Source organism: Theropithecus gelada, chromosome 5 (assembly GCF_003255815.1).
Source record: "Theropithecus gelada isolate Dixy chromosome 5, Tgel_1.0, whole genome shotgun sequence".
Classification (NCBI taxonomy): Eukaryota; Metazoa; Chordata; class Mammalia; order Primates; family Cercopithecidae; genus Theropithecus; species Theropithecus gelada.
In genome coordinates this window covers 182158662-182175728 of record NC_037672.1, presented here as the reverse complement: position 1 = coordinate 182175728, position 17067 = coordinate 182158662, and the positions used below count along the sequence as shown (strand labels likewise).

At 38.7% G+C, this 17067-nt stretch overlaps 1 protein-coding gene across 1 annotated transcript in view; it reads right to left on the bottom strand.

The window, feature by feature from the left end:
* The window catches only part of SNX25 (sorting nexin 25), a 145096-nt gene that overhangs the window by 87145 nt on the left and 40884 nt on the right, over window positions 1-17067 (bottom strand). The window contains exons 3-5 of the mRNA XM_025385144.1: window positions 10667-10883; window positions 4886-5058; window positions 2176-2362 (exon numbers count right to left, since the gene is read on the bottom strand). Coding sequence (XP_025240929.1) covers window positions 2176-2362; window positions 4886-5058; window positions 10667-10883 — 577 coding nt within the window. The remainder of the gene's footprint in view (window positions 1-2175; window positions 2363-4885; window positions 5059-10666; window positions 10884-17067) is intronic.

Sequence of the window (17067 nt, the reverse complement as noted above, 5' to 3'; positions counted from 1 at the left end):
ACGGCAGGCATGAAAGCACCAGGTGGATGAGTATTCGAGTATAGGTTTGAATAGCATCCCTACATCTAGAGTTTGGGGTGTGTGTGTGTGCAGTTTTAGGGAGAGGAGAGGCAACAAGGGTGTTCCACCACTGTAAGCTCTTTCACTTTTATAGAATGACGCTTTAAAAGGAATCAAAGGATGCTGGGATAAGGATGACTTGAGTGGATGTAACCTGTAAGCCTCACATAACAAACCTGGAATACCGGCTCTTGGGTTCTAGCTCAAGTGTCACACTTACAAAAAAGAAATGTCTAGACTCAGACATAAATAAAAACAAATCTATAAAGAATATCATGTAGCCTATTCAAAATTATGCATGGCAAGAGAAACATAAAATCTCCAGATATTATATCAGATTTTTATTATACCCAAAATTAAACTACTTGTAAACAAATCCATTTACATCGAACCCGTCATTATGTATTTGAGGTATATATTTGTAAACTGAACCCGTCATTATGTATCTGTGACACCTACATTAAGATATGACACCATGTATAAGAACACAGTGGCATCTACAAGGTATGTCTCCTTAGATGGCGTTTTATTCGAATCAGAAAATTAAACAGCATGAGTCATCTTAACGTTAACCCCAGTTCACAAGTGAATGTCACAAGTTTAAAAACCTCAACTAATTCAAACACCCAATTTCAACCAATATTTTACTTTTCCATGAGGGATTTACCAAAACTATTAATGAAAAACAAAATGAACATATAAGAGTTTTCTTTCTTTCCCATGTATTATCATTTGGGAACATTAAAAAGAAGGGTAGAGAAACAGAAGCCTACAAAATTTACAAACTAGATAATACTATATAATCATACTAAATGTGTATATACTATTAAAAAAACACAAAAATAAACACCTCTAAAATATCTCAGGTCTAACAAGGGACATTGCGCTCCCCTATAAAGATACTCCTATGGTATTTTCAAATGTGTTTTCTCAAAATAATTAATCTAGAACCTCTTATTCCCAAACCCAAGCCTCTGTACTGTCCAAGACAAACAAAAACCAACACAATGTTCTACTCTGTAATTTAAAAACACATCATCTCCTTCTGATGTCCTTCCAAGTCCTTCCAAAGCTTTTCTAAGGTAGTCATCTGAGCAGCTAAGCAGGTACTCCTGACATCTGAAGAGCTTTCAATCTATTATAGCCTCATTACAGCTGACTCTTGAAAAACATAGGTTTGAACTGCATGAGTCCACTTACACAGGATTTTGTTCTGCCTCTGCCACCTGAGACAGCAAGACAAATCCCTCCTTATTCTCCTCCTCCTCAGCGTACTTCCATGTGGAGATGAGGATGAAGACCTTTATGATGATCTGCTTCCACTTACTGCATAGTAAATATATTTTCTCTTTCTGATTTTCATAACATTTTCTTTTCTCTAGCTTACTTTATTGTAAGAATATAATACATAATACATATAACATACAAGGTAGGTGCCAATAACTTTATGTTATTGGTAAGGCTTTGGGCAACAGTAAGGTATTTAGTAGTTAAGTATACGGAGAGTCATTTTTTATTTTTATTGTTTTTATTGTTTTTTGAGACGGAATCTCGCTCTCTCACCCAGGCTGGAGTGCAGTGGCATGATCTCAGCTCACGGCAACCTCCATCCCCCAGGTTCAAGCGATTCTCATACATCAGCCTCCTGAGTAGCTGGAACTACAGGCATGTGCCACCACACCTAGCTGATTTTTGTATTTTTAGTAGAGACGGGGTTTCGCCGTGTTGGCCAGGCTGGTCTTGAACTCCTGACCTCAAGTGATCTGCCCACCTCGGCCTCCCAAAGCGCTGGGATTACAGGTGTGAGCCACTGTGCTAGGCCCAAGTCAAATGTTATATGTGATTTCTGACTGGGGGTGGGGGCGATGGGGATTGTGGGTGCCCCCAACTTCCAAACTGTTCAAGAGTCAACTGTATTTGAAAAACCTAATACTTTGAAAAAATTCATTCTAAGTACACTGTTAAGGTGATGCTGGATAAATTTAGCTGTCACAAAATAGTAAGATTTATAGACTTGTTTTATTTCTGCTTCCCTGCCTACTTTTTTTTTTAACCTAACTAGGCAGCGGATGATAATGAGTAGTTGTTGCTGTGCTATAATTGAAGACCAAATACCTTAGTTGCTTCAAGAACTCCACATCAGAGTTGCTGTTAATGAGCTTGATGAAGTCCTCATAAGAGGGGGCATAGGTGTAGGCTCTCTTGTGATGCTCATTCACCTGCTCTCTGTACTCCAGCTGGGCAAGCAGCATTTGGTTAATGTAGTCTGGATTACTCAGTAACTCCACTACCGGCTTCAAGACTACAGGAAGAAGAACAAATCGCCACTGAGAAAGGTATTCTTCTTTAAGGGAATTGTTTATACATCACATAATTGAAACCACATTTGGAAAACATTTTCCAAATAGCCAAACAGAGGAATATCTATATAATACAATAAACAATTCAAAAATGTATACACGCGCACACATACCGCTGCCTATCCCTCCAAATATGTTATCATCTGTGGCTATAATCAAGTTGTCATTTTAATAAGTAAGTGAAATGTAAAGGAATAATGAAGGGAAGTCGTTTGGAACTCAAGTTGCTAACAAAACTATCAAAATTAAAGCTGGGCGCGATGGCTCACACCTGTAATCCCAACACTTTGGGAGGCTGAGACAGGTGGATCACTTGAGGTCAGGAGTTCGAGACCAGCCTGGTTAACACAGTGAAATCCTGTCTCCACTAAAAATACAAAAATTAGCCAGGCATGGTGGCACACGTCTGTAATCCCAGCTACTCAGGTGGCTGAGACAGGAGAATCGCTTGAACCCAGGAGGTGGAGGTTGCAGTGAGCCGAGATCGCGCCATTGCACTCCAGCCTTGGCGACAAAGTGAGGCTCCGTCTCAAAAAACAACAACAACAAAAAAAATTAGGTACACTGATTTTTTCTTTTATTTATTTATATTACTTATAAGTTTCAATATGTTTTGGCAAACTTAGTCTGCCAAAGGATGCAAGTCAACATTCTCCCCAAGTGGTTAAAACAGACCTTAGAGAGGAAGTTAAAAAGTCAGTAACACTATTACAAAGCCATCCTTTAACTTTAGATTTGAAACTTCCTCTTTGCTCTGTGGTTGGTTATAATAGCTGATGGGCACAGCTGGCTTATCCTGAGATAGTAAATGAGATAATCACTGCATCTCAAACGCAACGCTATTTGTCTGAGACTGAGATGAGGGAAAGTTTCTCTTATCCTGACTAAGCATTTCCTTGGATACAGTTAACTTTTTTCGAGTAATCACATTATATTGTGCCACAGTTCCTTTTTATTTATTCCAAGTTCACAAAATTATGTACAGTCATGCACCACATAATGACATTCTGGTCAACAACAGACCAAATATATGACAGTAGCCCCCATAAGATTATAATGAAGCTGAAAATTTTCTAGCATTTAATGATGTCACATTGGTGTGAACAAAACTGCACTGTCAATAGTATAAAAATACAGCATATACAATTATGTACAGTACATAATACTTGATAATGATGATAAATGACTGTAATTACAAGAGTCAAAAAGTTAAAAAAATTAATAGTTCATAAAGCAAAAAAAGTTATAGTAAGCTAATGTTAATTTATTGAAGAAAATAAAATTTTAAATAAATTTAGTGTAGCCTAAGTGTACAGTGTTTATGAAGTCTGCAGTGGTGCAAAGTCATGTCCTAGGCCTTCACAGTCACTCCCCACTCACTCAGACTCACTCAGAGCAACGTCCAGTCCTGCAAGCTCCATTCATGGTAAGTCTCCTATATAGGTGTACTATTTTTTTATCTTGTATACCGTATTTTTATTGTACTTTTGCTATATTTAGATACACAAATACCATTGTATTACAACTGCCTACAGTATTCAGCAGAGTAATATGGTGTACAGGTTCACAGTCTAGGAGCAATAGGCTACACCATATCGCCTCCGTGTGTAGTGGGCTATCCCATGTAGGTGTGTAAGTACACTCTATGGTATGTGCACAATGACATTATCTAATGACACATTTCTTGAGACATATCCCTGTTGTTAATCAATGCATTATTATATAGGCATTACCAATAAATCATATAGCAAAGATATTTTAAGTAAATATACTAATCAGAATTTGACTGTGGTTCAAGCATGGTTGCTCCCACCTGTAATCTCAGCACTTTGGGAGGCCTAAGCGGGAGGATCACTTGAACCCAGGAGTTCAAGACTTGCCTGGGCAACATAGTAAGACCCCCCACCTCTATTTAAAAAAAAAAAGAATTTGAATACACACACACACACACACACAGAGTACGTAATATATAAACATACACACTATGGATATTATATAGCTATTATACACACACATCTCTAATATGTAAACATACATACTATGGATATTATATAGCTATTACACACACACGTAATATATAAACATACACACTATGGATATTATATAGCTATTACACACACACACGCATACTTTCATTAATGTACATATTATTGGCCTAGATAACTCAAAAGCTATCCCAAATGAATGCTTCCCTGTGGAGAGCATAAGAACTGGTTTTCTGTGTCAAAACATACAACATAATGGACCATGTATCTGGCAATATGTCATATTAAAAATGTAAGTTTATCCTGTGTGGCCAAATACTTTGAGAGACATAACAACAAAATTTTGAAAATACTTCAAATCCCGTATGTTCAACAGTAAACAAGGTCTGCATAGGTGTCATACAAATTATTTTCACATTAGTATGTAGCACATTAGTTTGCACACTTATTGAATTAGTGAAATCAACAGTACAAGTCTACCTTTTGTTGTGAGAATTTCTGCAAGCATTATACGTAAGCTGAGAGACTGCACATCCTTTGAGGGGAGGAGACAAAACACCAGAACCCGAGAACACGTCTGTAGAAATCTTACTTCATCATCTGAGTTCCTCAAGCATGCGTGCAACACAAAAGGCCTCGGCTGCTCCTCATGTCTAAACAAAGAGAGTGAAAAAGAAGGAGAGAAATTTCTAGAAACAATTCAATTATGTACTAGTAGGTAAAAAATATTTCAAATGGGAAACGCATTGGTTATAGTAACTCTGCCATCTCCTCAACAATCAAATTTCCTCAACCATCAACTAACCTGGAAAACTTTTGCTAGAATACATGCAAACACATGGCCTTTCTGGATTTCAAATGAAATCATAACGACTAGCTTCAGTAGCATCAAAGGGTACATAGATAATTCCAAAATCATAGCAACAATCTAAAAAGGTACGAGTATTTATTTAGGTAATTTTTAAGTCTTCTAGATGTTTTCTTAAGTGTGACCTCCAGCTTCATTTTTCAAAAAAACCTAACAAAGCATAAACCAAGGTCGCCAGCCTGCTTTCTGACTGGGAGATCACAGGATAAAAAGCTTACTGGTATTTCTAGTGAGCCAGAGGGTCTATAAACTCCACATTATCTAACTTGTTGGCAAATTGCCTTCTGTGAGGCTCCCAAGTATTTTTCAGCCAGTCTTGACAACTTTGGTTGTGCACCTCCCTGTCAGTACTGACTCCATCCCAGGACCATTAATTTGGAAGATCTGAGTGAAGAGGACTGGCAAACAGAACTTTCTATACTTCCCTTCCCAAAGTATCTTGATAGTGATTCAGGAAAGCCTGTGATGCTGCTTTTTCTAATGTCTTCTAGATAAGGAGACAAAGTATAAGAGATTCTTACAGTAACTAGTAGGTAACACTGAGAAAAAACATGAAACAGAGGGAGAGAAACATACCAGGTACTGCACAGGAAATGAAAGTAGTGCATATTAGTGCCTTTATGACTCGTGCCTCTCAGGTGTTAACTGAAATTTAGTTTTGCACTGGAGACTGAAGACTAGTTTCTAGAGCGTATCTCGCTAGAAAAGAAAGGTTTCCTCTGTCTTGTACGACCTGGAGGAATTCTATCCTAACGTGTAAAGCCAACGACATGAAAAGAAATTTTTAGAAGAAGCCTTTTGCATATACTGATATGCTGACTTTTTAAAAAAGGCATCTTCAATTATTTTAAACTCTAGCTTTGCTGCCAGCTAGGTTGATATTTTATTATAGTAAGGCTAAGATGCTACTCCTTTATCATGTCAAGCACTTTTAAAGGTAATTCTTTTTTAAAATATCTATTTAGTTAATAAGCACTGGAGGAAGTTGGGGAAAAAAATCCACTTTTACTAGAGAAGCTTATTTAAATAATATCAAAATCCCTCTCAAAGAGCACACAGTGCCTTCTCCGTATCAGTGGAAGGCAGACAACAAAGGAGCCTGGTGCTCAGACTGCCACAAGTTCCTCTCCCTCCTACAGCTAAGTTAGGGAAAATCCTTCTGACTGAGCCAAAGGCCAGAGGGCTGGCCAGAACAGCTTGATCTACGGTAAAAGGAAAGGCAGATCTCTCCCTGGAATCCCTCCACTAACTCCGAGCAGGATATTCCTAAGACGTGCTCTAGAAAGCGGACATCAAGTATTGCTTCAAAGCCAAAAAAGCATCATGAGGGGTGAGGCTGCTTCTGTGGCAGGAGACGTCTGCTAGCCTTCTGGTGGGTTGTAGCCATCAGTCTTTGCAGCATCCTTGTTGTGTTTCGTGTGGATCAATCATTTGTTTGTGTAATTCCTACTACTTACCTCTGGGTTCTCATTCCTTGAGTAAGCAAAAGGACTTCAATATTTATTAAAAAGTTTCAAATGGCCGGGCGCGGTGGCTCAAGCCTGTAATCCCAGCACTTTGGGAGGCCGAGATGGGCGGATCACGAGGTCAGGAGATCGAGACCATCCTGGCTAACACGGTGAAACCCCGTCTCTACTAAAAAATACAAAAAACTAGCCGGGCGAGATGGCGGGCGCCTGTAGTCCCAGTTACTTGGGAGGCTGAGGCAGGAGAATGGCGTAAACCCGGGAGGCGGAGCTTGCAGTGAGCTGAGATCCGGCCACTGCACTCCAGCCCGGGCGACAGAGCGAGACTCCGTCTCAAAAAAAAAAAAAAAAAAAAAGTTTCAAATGTACAATGACTTAATCCTCCTACCTACACCAAAAAGTAGACATCATCACTTGTATTCTATAGATGAGAAAATTAAGATCTGAATGATTATGTGAACAGTCAACGTCACAGAGGTAATAAGCGGTAGAAATAACCCTCTCAAGTCCTGCTCTGTTTCAATCTCAAGTCCCAACTCTACATTACACCACAATCAGAAATTACAAAGATAAAAAAGAACATTTCAGAGATAAAGAAGGAAAACACGAAAAAAAACACACTCTTTTTTTCCCTCAAACTGCATGCCAGTACTTGACCAGCAAAGAAGAAAACTATGAAATTAAAGATGCTATTGAAATAATAGTATAAAAGCAATCATTTTTAGATTTTCCCAAAACATGCTGGAGCAAGACAGATGGGACAAAGGAAGAGGAAGCAGAGGCAAGAATTAAATGTGATCTAGATTGGCTTAAAGCGGCAATAGAATGATGTTCTAGAAATAAATACAGGCTGACCGGAAAGCTGCCTCTAGGAACAATTGCCCACCAGTCAACAAAACGATGTGTTGTTTTATTAAGGCAATTTATTATTGTTTGTCTGATAGTGGCCAATTCAATTGGGTGCTACCCAGGCTACCAAAGTCATTCTGCAGCCAACAGACATCTGCACACTACTGGAGATTTCTAGGACAAGAGCACTGTGGACCTGGGGCAGGCAGATACAGCTATTTGCCATTAAACCTGGACTCACTGTCTGCCGGTCTGATTGTATGGTTTGTATAAGATGCTACACGGACAATATTAGTTCTCCAGGACACAATCATCTATATGAAAAATGCCAGTGACCTACTGGTACTTTTTCAAATATCCATAATCCATGAGAAATGTGGTAGAATTTTTTTTTCTTTATTTTGTTCTTTATTCTTTATCATCAACTAGAGCTTCTAGGCATAGCCCAGATGCCAGTGAAATAAATCTACCCTTGGCATAAGAAAACTAGAAGCCCAAAGAGAAGGAGCTTCTAATATTAAATCACTTTCTGTTTCTATTATTCTGATGCTTTATCCATATATTTATATTATCCACAAAAGCAGTAATCTCAAAAGCTAGTAAACGTCTGGATGAAAAATATATTCTCATGTTGAAATTAGATAATCATAAAACCACTGAATTTTTCTAACCACTTGCTCTTCTCCCAAATCTAAACCCATCAGTTTTCTAACTGGAATAAACATTGATTTAAAATACTGTCCTCAAGTCGGCACAGTAGCTCACTGTAATCCCAGTACCTTGGCAGGCTGAGGCAGGTGGATCACTTGAGGTCAGAAGTTCAAGACCAGACTGGCCAACATGGTGAAACCCTATCTCTACTAAAAATACAAAATGTAGCTGGGTGTGGTAGCACATGCCTATAATACCAGCCACTCGGGGGGCTAAGGCACAAGAATTCTTGAACTCGAGAGGTAGACGTTGCAGTGAGCCGAGATCACACCACTGCACTTTAGCCTGGGCAAAGAGTGAGACTGTCTGAAAGAAAAAATAAAAATAAAAAATAATATATATATATGGAGAGAGAGAGATAGAATACTGTCCTCTATTGGACCATCATTTACATACTTTCAAATGAGCTTTCACTGAATTCAAACAAGTCTTTCACAGTATTTGTCAAGAGGGACTATGGAACACTTGAAATAATGGATACCACAGCAAATTAGCAGATGCTTGCAGAGGTTGGTGAACACTTCGAAAGCAGAGGCTGAAGCTTTTGAGACTCTAGGAGGTAACCCAAGAGCCCTATTTCTCTCACTTTCCTTACTGATTCACACCCCTCCCCGCTTACTGGAAGTTACTTTCTCTATAAGCAGCAGTTTTCAAACAGAGGTCCAGAGACTCCTGGGTGTCCCCAAGATCCTTGCAGGGGATCTGGGATGTTAAAACTGTAGTAATATAAAAAGGTCATTTGTCTTTTTCATTCTCATTCTTCCAAGCATAGTAGTTTCCACAGGCTACATGATGTGAGATGACATCATCATTCTTATGGCTAAGGAAAAGTGTACCATGTACTCTTGCACTTTAAAAATTCCTAGTTTTTAAATATCAAATATGGTAAATATCAATAGATACGATGAGTTGTGAAATGGTAAATGTTGGCTCTCCTGAGAAAAAAAATGCTCTGCTTTGGATCATTTGCCCATTCCATGGTGTAAATACCCTCACCACGGCCCATTTCAAGCTACCAATCTGGTATAACTGAACCAAAAGTTGGGAAGACCTGTGCACAGTTCACTCCTGCATGCCCGTACAAGCCAGTTCCAGCACGCCACTAGATAGAACCCATAGAAATGAGCTCCTTGAGGTTCTCAGAAACTTTTAAGAATGTAGAGAAATCCTGGGAACAAAAAGTCTGAGAATCACTGCTTTACAGTAACGGTTTTCAAACCATAGTTTGTGACTTTTAAGTAAGAAAATAAAATTGAGTTGGTCTTAAACATTAATTTTTTAAAATGTTAAAAAAAAGTGTCAAAGTTATTAGAGGTAATAAAAGTACTGTTTTATGAAACTGGGTCATAATATCAAGTGAATTTCTCACAGTGGGTCATAGTTTTAAAAAAAAGTTCGCAAAACACAGGGGTGGCAAGCTGGAAAACAGTGGGCATGTCACGGCTCTGTGGATTTTGGCCTCATAAATCTGAGGGAAGGAAGAAGAGTCACAGGAAGGGGCAAGACAGCTGGGAATGGAGACCTGCTGCACAGCCGCATTCAGCAGCAAGGTCGCCTACAGGAACAGCATCACAGGGCAGAAGGGTGACGTCATCTAAATACTTTACCTCTTCCCTGAAGGCGAGAATAGGCCACATTAACTATTCCCATTCCTGTTCCAACCGTGTCCATATCCACACAGGCAGAAGGCTACTCATTTCAGTTGGCAGCTTTTTATGTACAATTGTTAGGTACATAACAATACAAAGGGCTAACAAGCCTAAATATTAGCTACTTTCATAATGAGATTTCTCTAATCAAAGCCTACAAGCTCCAATATGTACAACTGTTATGTGACAATACAAAGGGCTAATAAGCCTAAATATTAGCTACTTTCATAATGAAATTTCTCTAGTTAAAGCCCAGAGGCTCCAATATTAAGTACCTTTGAAAATCAGTTTTCAGGATATTGTGATGCAACAGAGTTCAACACAGGACTCACAAAAAGAAACATGAACCATATTTAAATTTGTCTAAATACTGTAAACTCATTCACTGTGCTCATGCTAGAAAACACTATATTTAAATTTTTTATGTCTAGGTACTCATAATACTATAAGATCATCACAGTGCTGGCTCAGTAAAATTCATTTTACTGTTTATTTATAGAATTAATTGTATTTATAAGTGGTTTTCCAGCAGAAAGTGAAAAACAAAACTACTCTATCAGAACACAATAATTATTCCCCCTTAATAAATCTACATTTTCAAGCAAGTGCCAGCAATAGGCAGAATATTCTAGAGTTTTATCTTGACTTTGACCCCTTATTCAATTAAAAAAAAAAAATGTAATGCAAAAAAAGGGGGTAAGTTGCTTATAACAGTTACCTGGCATTAGCAGCTTTCAGGTCACAGAAATGAGTGAGTAAAGTCCTCACAACATCATTGCAGACAACTTTAACCACATCCACGTGACTCAGTCTGTGGTGCAGCTGTCTGGCAATTTCCCAAAAGTCTTCCAAGAGCAGATGGTAAAGTTGTCCCTCATCTCTGCTGAGGTTTCCATACCAGGACAGAATGTAATCTCTATAACTGTAGTCGAACACTACCAGGAATAAACAAAGCAATGAGTAAAACAAATGAAAGAAGCAAACACCAAGACCGCATTTCTACTGGAAATTGGCCACCTAACTATTAATATTCACTGTTTAAAATTAAAGAGAGGAGAAAACAGAACTCATGAGAATTCCTAAGTCTTTTAAAATGAAAGATTATCATCTAACTAGAATGTTTAGGTATGGTGACCACGTCCTAAATTTTCCTACAGAGCCCTATTTTAAAATATTCCATCTTGGTGCCAAACTACCTAAATTTATTAAAAAATCAGAGCAATACACTTATGAAGTGCACCCATTATCAATCTATTGCCTCTCCGCTCCGAATTCAGCCTTTTTGTCCCGCTCTATGATCCTGGAGCTGGGCCCTGCAAACACCATCAGTTTCTTTGCCCACTGGCATAACGTTAAGTCTATCAGTAGCACATGCTGGAGGGCAACTGGAGGAGGAAGGGGCTGCTCTCCCCAGTTCCTGTGTGTTCTTCTCTGTTCCTGCTACATTTAGCAGCACGCATGGCACCCGAGGGTGTTTACCCCAATAGTGAGTTCCAGTGCCATCCACAGGGCAGTTTCCGAGAGAATTCTGCTGGCATCCTATAGGTGGCTCCCCCTCGCCTGTGGTATCTGCTCAACCTTCTTCACCATCAAGTGGGCCAAGGTTGTGCCTTCTCCAAGGCCTGGATCTCAATTCCAAGGTAGAGAAGGAAACTTCCTCCAAATTTATTCTGTCCTAAGGTGCTCTGCCTCAGCCCTAGCGGGAATGGCTGCTCCCAATATCTGCTCTTTCTATATTCTTTAGTGTCTCTTTACTCCTTAGTACTTAATCCCATGTTGTACATTAATAATTCTTTATATTTAACTCTCCCTGTTCAATTACATTGTGCTTTCTGTCTCGTAACAAAACCTCAACTAACATAGGAAGAATCCCATAAACTAGTCTTGGATATCACACTAGGCTCAGCCTCTGTGGCCAATCGCCTTCTTTGGAAGATTTCTAGTGCCTATGTTCTTAATTCTGTGCTTCGGAATTAGGAAAGCCTAGCCATAGACCAGTGCTATCTAATATGAATATGAGAGCCACATATGTAAGTTTTAAGTTTTCTAGAAGACACATTAAAAAAGTAAAAAGATACCACAACAAGAAGCTCATAAAAAATAAGATAAACAATAAAAAAGTATAAAGAAACAGGTAAAATTCACTTTAATAATATATTCATTTAACAAAATATATTCATTTAACAAAATATATTCACAATATTATTTCAACATGTAATCAATATTTAAAACCTTTTTTAAAATAAAATACTTTGCTTTTTTTCATACCAAGCTCTGTAATCTGGTATATATTTTATTCTTTCAGCAATCTCAATTTGAACCAGCCACATTTGGGGTGCTCTACTGTGTTGGACAGCACTATTTCTAAAGCCTATATAGAAAGAAGCTGAAGCCAGCGTGATGTCTGCAAGAAGCTACGTCTTTTCAAAAATAAAATATTGGTGGGCTTGGTGGTGACTCCCCACAGGGCCCCAAGAGAGAAAAACATTTAGCTACACAATCCTGCTCCACCTCAAGGGTACCGAGGTCATTTTTTATCACTTGTTTCTCAGAGTTTTTTTTTTTAACTTTTCAAACTCTATTTGATTGGGCTTAATTACAGATGTGACTATACATCATTTCAGATAAATAATTTATCCTCCTGCTTTTCTTTGCTTGTCTGCACGCTACTTTATCCCTGGGAATCCTACATGAACCAGATCTACTTCACAATTCCCTATGAACAACTAACCTATAATTGTCAAACAAGTTTTTAGCTTAGAATTTGGGGTTCATTTTATGCATCTTGGCCACTACACGCCAATTTAGAAGCTTAAGAATAATAAATTGGCTGGGAGCAGTGGCTCACGGCTGTAATCCCAGAACTTTGGAAGCCCAAGGTGGGAGGAACACTTGAGCCCAGGAGCTTGAGACCAGCCTGGGCAACATGGCAAAACCCCATCTCTACAAAAAATACAAAAATTCGCCGGATGTGGTGGCGCACGCCTATATTCCCAGCTACTTGGGGCTCAGGCGGGAGGATCATTTGAGCCTGGGAGGTGGAGGCTGCAGTGAGTCAAGACAGCGCCACTACATTCCAGCCCGGGTGAGCGAGCAAAACCCTGACTCAAAGAAAGAAAAAAAAAAAAGAAAAAAGAAAGAAATTTAGGTGAGCTTCTGGGGGGAGGGATTGTATGGTGGGGAGAGGGAGTCAATTTTCTTAGAAAACTGAATCACAATGGAATCACATATTTGCAAGTGCCTACAGGTCAAAGGAAGCACAATTTTTGTACTAATATTCTATGATGGCTTTTTCCATGGCTGAATATCAACCATGGACGTACATTCAAGGTTTTTTCACATTTCCAGTATTCTTGCGATTCAGCTTTATAATAATTTATAAAACAGCATTTTAAATCCCATAACTCAAAAATATGCCACAGCATTAAGATTTTTGTTCACAAACAATGATACAAAGGTTTAGATAAATTTTCAGAGTGATTCCAGTGGCCTCAGTTGTAGGGATAAGATAACTGTGCCTTCCAGCTGAGAACAATTAATTGCCAAAGACCGAAAAAAAGATACTACCTCGATCTTTTACTACTCAGCAAATACAATTTATAGAGGGCTTCTAGTATGTAAGGTGGAATCAATATCCGTATCACTAAGCACTGGACACAAAAGGGAAGGTAAAACAAAAGCAAAACCAGAAAACAAGGCATCTGAAACTCAGTCATTTTCTGCTCATTTTCAGATATTAATTTGAATATATGGCTGTTACGTTTTCTAGATCTTGCAAGAGGTAGCTACATCTCATCCCTAAATTGTATGATTCCATTAAGGAAAAACAGCGGAAATGGTTTCTGACCCAGATGAAACTGCAAAAACAGGAATGGGTTCATGCTATCATCTCATTTATTGGCAACAAGCATATAGACCGTGGTTCCTACACAGGGAGTGAGTTTCATCCCTTCAGGAAATTGAGGCTCAAAGAAGTGAAGTAACTTGCTCAAAGAGGTGGCAAAGCCAAGTCTCCTACCTGCCAGTCACTCTTTCTACTCAGCACACTGTAGTCCTGCACATAGGTGAACAAGATAGCTGCATGAGTAAAAGACAGGCAAAACCTAAAATAGCATCCTCGTCCACTGGATATCCAGTTTGTTTAAAACACATTTACATGAAAAAATATATGTAAAAGGCTGTACTTTGTAAAACTGCTGTACAAGACACAAAGAACCAACAGGTGAGGCCAGGCGCAGTGGCTCAGGCTTGTAATCCCAGCAACGATGCTTCTCTTCAAACTAAGTATCATAAAACTATACATAACTTAAATATAAAAAGTACAGGCTTGGCGCGGTGGCTCACATCTGTAATCCCAGCACTTTGGGAGGCTGAGGCAGGCAGATCACCTGAGGTCAGGAGTTCCAGACCAGCCTGGCCAACGTGGTGAAACTCTGTCTACTAAAAATACAAAAATTAGCCGTGCATGGTGGTGGGCGCCCGTAATCTCAGGTACTCCACAGGCTGAGCCGGGAGAATCACTTGAACCTGGGAGGCGTAGGTTGCAGTGAGCCAAGACTGCGCCACTGCACTCCAGCCTGGGTGACAAAGCGAGACTGTCTCAAAAAAAAAAAAAAAAAAAAAAAAAGAAGAAGAAAACAAAGCCATGATTCTAAATATAAATTATATAACCATATAAACTAATTTACACAAGTACACATATGAACAAAATGAAACATACCCTACGGGCCAATTTAAGGAGACAGAGAAATTCATAACCATAAAATTATTTCATGGCTTTTATTAAGAAATAAACATTCAAGATCAAGATGCCAACTAAAGAAAAAAAAAGAAATACACAGAAACAATATAATTAATCACAATGAGAAATGAAAGAACACTTATCCCCACTGCCAGGCAAAAAAATCTTCCTTCTAAAGCCATGATAACACCCAACACAAATTCAGGTGCTATTGTCATTCAAGTATATCTAGTTTTAGAACTGCTCTCAAATAAATGAGTTGGTAAAAAGGAGGCCACTGGAGATTATAAAGAATGATGTAACATGATGGAAACTTTAGTTTTAGTTAGGTTAAACTGAAAACAGGATTTAGGAAAACAAAGTAGAGAAAAACTATAGATGAGGACACAAGTTAAAAGGCTCCCAAGTTAGTCTAGACAACAGGATGTTAGGTAATTGCTACCCACAAATTTTCAGAAAAGGAATGAGCTAAGTAAACAGTATAAGAAAGAGAGCTTCAAGAGGGCCATTTTTTCTACCCTTGCCTTTTCCCCTGAGCAATTCAGAAATACAATTCAGAGATACATGTCCTGCCCATGAGGTAGAGCCCCATGGGTCATAAAAGTCCACGGCCTGGGTCTCTTAGAACAAAGAGACAGTCCTCATTCAACCAGAAACTTGTCTGACAATGACAATGATAAACAACAACAACAATTCTATTGTTCATTTAGATGGTGTTTTATGGTTTGTAAAGTTTTAAAACGCAATGGAAAGTCATCTTCTGGAAAGATTTGGGGTTATTAGTTTATGTGATTGATAGAGCTATTTACTTATCCAAAAAAAAAAGTACACATATTTCATGTCACTGGGAGAAAAGCACGAACTAGAACTTGATGAGTTGAGCTTTCTAAAGGGTGGGAGAAGTCACGCGAGCCCTGCTTCCTCCGTGCCACCATCTAATTCCGAGACAGCCAGACACCTGGAACAGCCATACGGCGGGCCTTGGAAAAAAGACTACCACATAAGGTTTGCCTTATCCAGGACCTGTTCCAAAGCTGTTAAAAGTTCTATACACAAGTTCTGTTCTCCATAAAACTTCTGTTATACTTTGACAATGACCTTGCAGTATCTTCTGCTGTCATGATTGTTTTCAAGTTATGATCCTGTGTATAACCATTACTATAGGCATATTTACCACTGAAACTCAGAAAAGCATTAAGAGCCAATCAAAACTAGCTGAAGTGTACTCACCTTGAAATGTATATGTGGGCTGGGCATGGTGGCTCACGCCTGTAATCCCAGTACTTTGGGAGGCCAAGGCGGGTGGATCACCTGAGGTCAGGAGTTCAAGACCAGCCTGGCCAACATGGTGAAACCCCGTCTCTACTAAAAATACAAAAGTTAGCCGAGCTTGGTAGCTCATCCCTGTAGTCCCAAGCTACTTGGGAGGCTGAGGCACGAGAATCACTTGAACCCGGGAGGCGGAGGTTACAGTGAGCTGAGATCATGCCACTGCACTCCAGCCTGGGCAACAGAGTGAGACTTGATCTCCAAAAAAAAAAAAAAAGTCTGTAACATTAATTGCAAAAAATGAGGGTCATGGCCTTTAATTCTAAGATATTCAGACAGTGAGTTTTTTTGTATGTGGCGTTTGGGTTTTTGTTTTTCAGAGTATTTTGTGTGGCAGACAGTGTCTTTTATAAGACAGTCTGAGGTCAGCATCCCCAAGGTCTTGAAAAGATACAATCTCATGAAGAATTATATTTTCAATTCAAGAACTTTCAATTTAACATTCAACACACCACTGAACAAATAACATATACTCAATAATTATACAATTATCTGGTCCACACTGGAGATAGTTCAAGGTAGGCTAGTGAAAATTAGGCAATAGAGCTGTTGAGATTTAATAGTAAGTCAAAAAGATTTTTAGAAGTCTTTTTTTTTCTATTTTCTGTCAGTTTTCTGATAAATGTAGCTTTTGGAGAAATTTCTGAAGTTATCTGGTACAGAAGGGTAACTGTTCTGACTTCTCAAGAGTTCATTCATATTAGATCTGAACCCCTAAAATATAGTTTTACATTTTAAACTGGCTAGCAAAACAGAGCAGTCATATGCTTCGATCACTTTCCTCAAGTGTGCCATTTCACTCACAGCATTTGTAGCTTTCGTATTTCTTATGGTTCCATAGAAACCTGGAGTATATTATTTTGCTCTGCATTTTTGACTATTACTTCTTTCTTCTTTGTAATTCAATCTGTAAAGACTTAAATCCTAACATACTGAGCTACAACACAAGCACAAATTTAGTCATAATATCTACTCACAAACATGTAGAACATGTATACCTGCAGACACATATGCATGCCTTATATGGTACTTAACTCTTTAAATGTTTT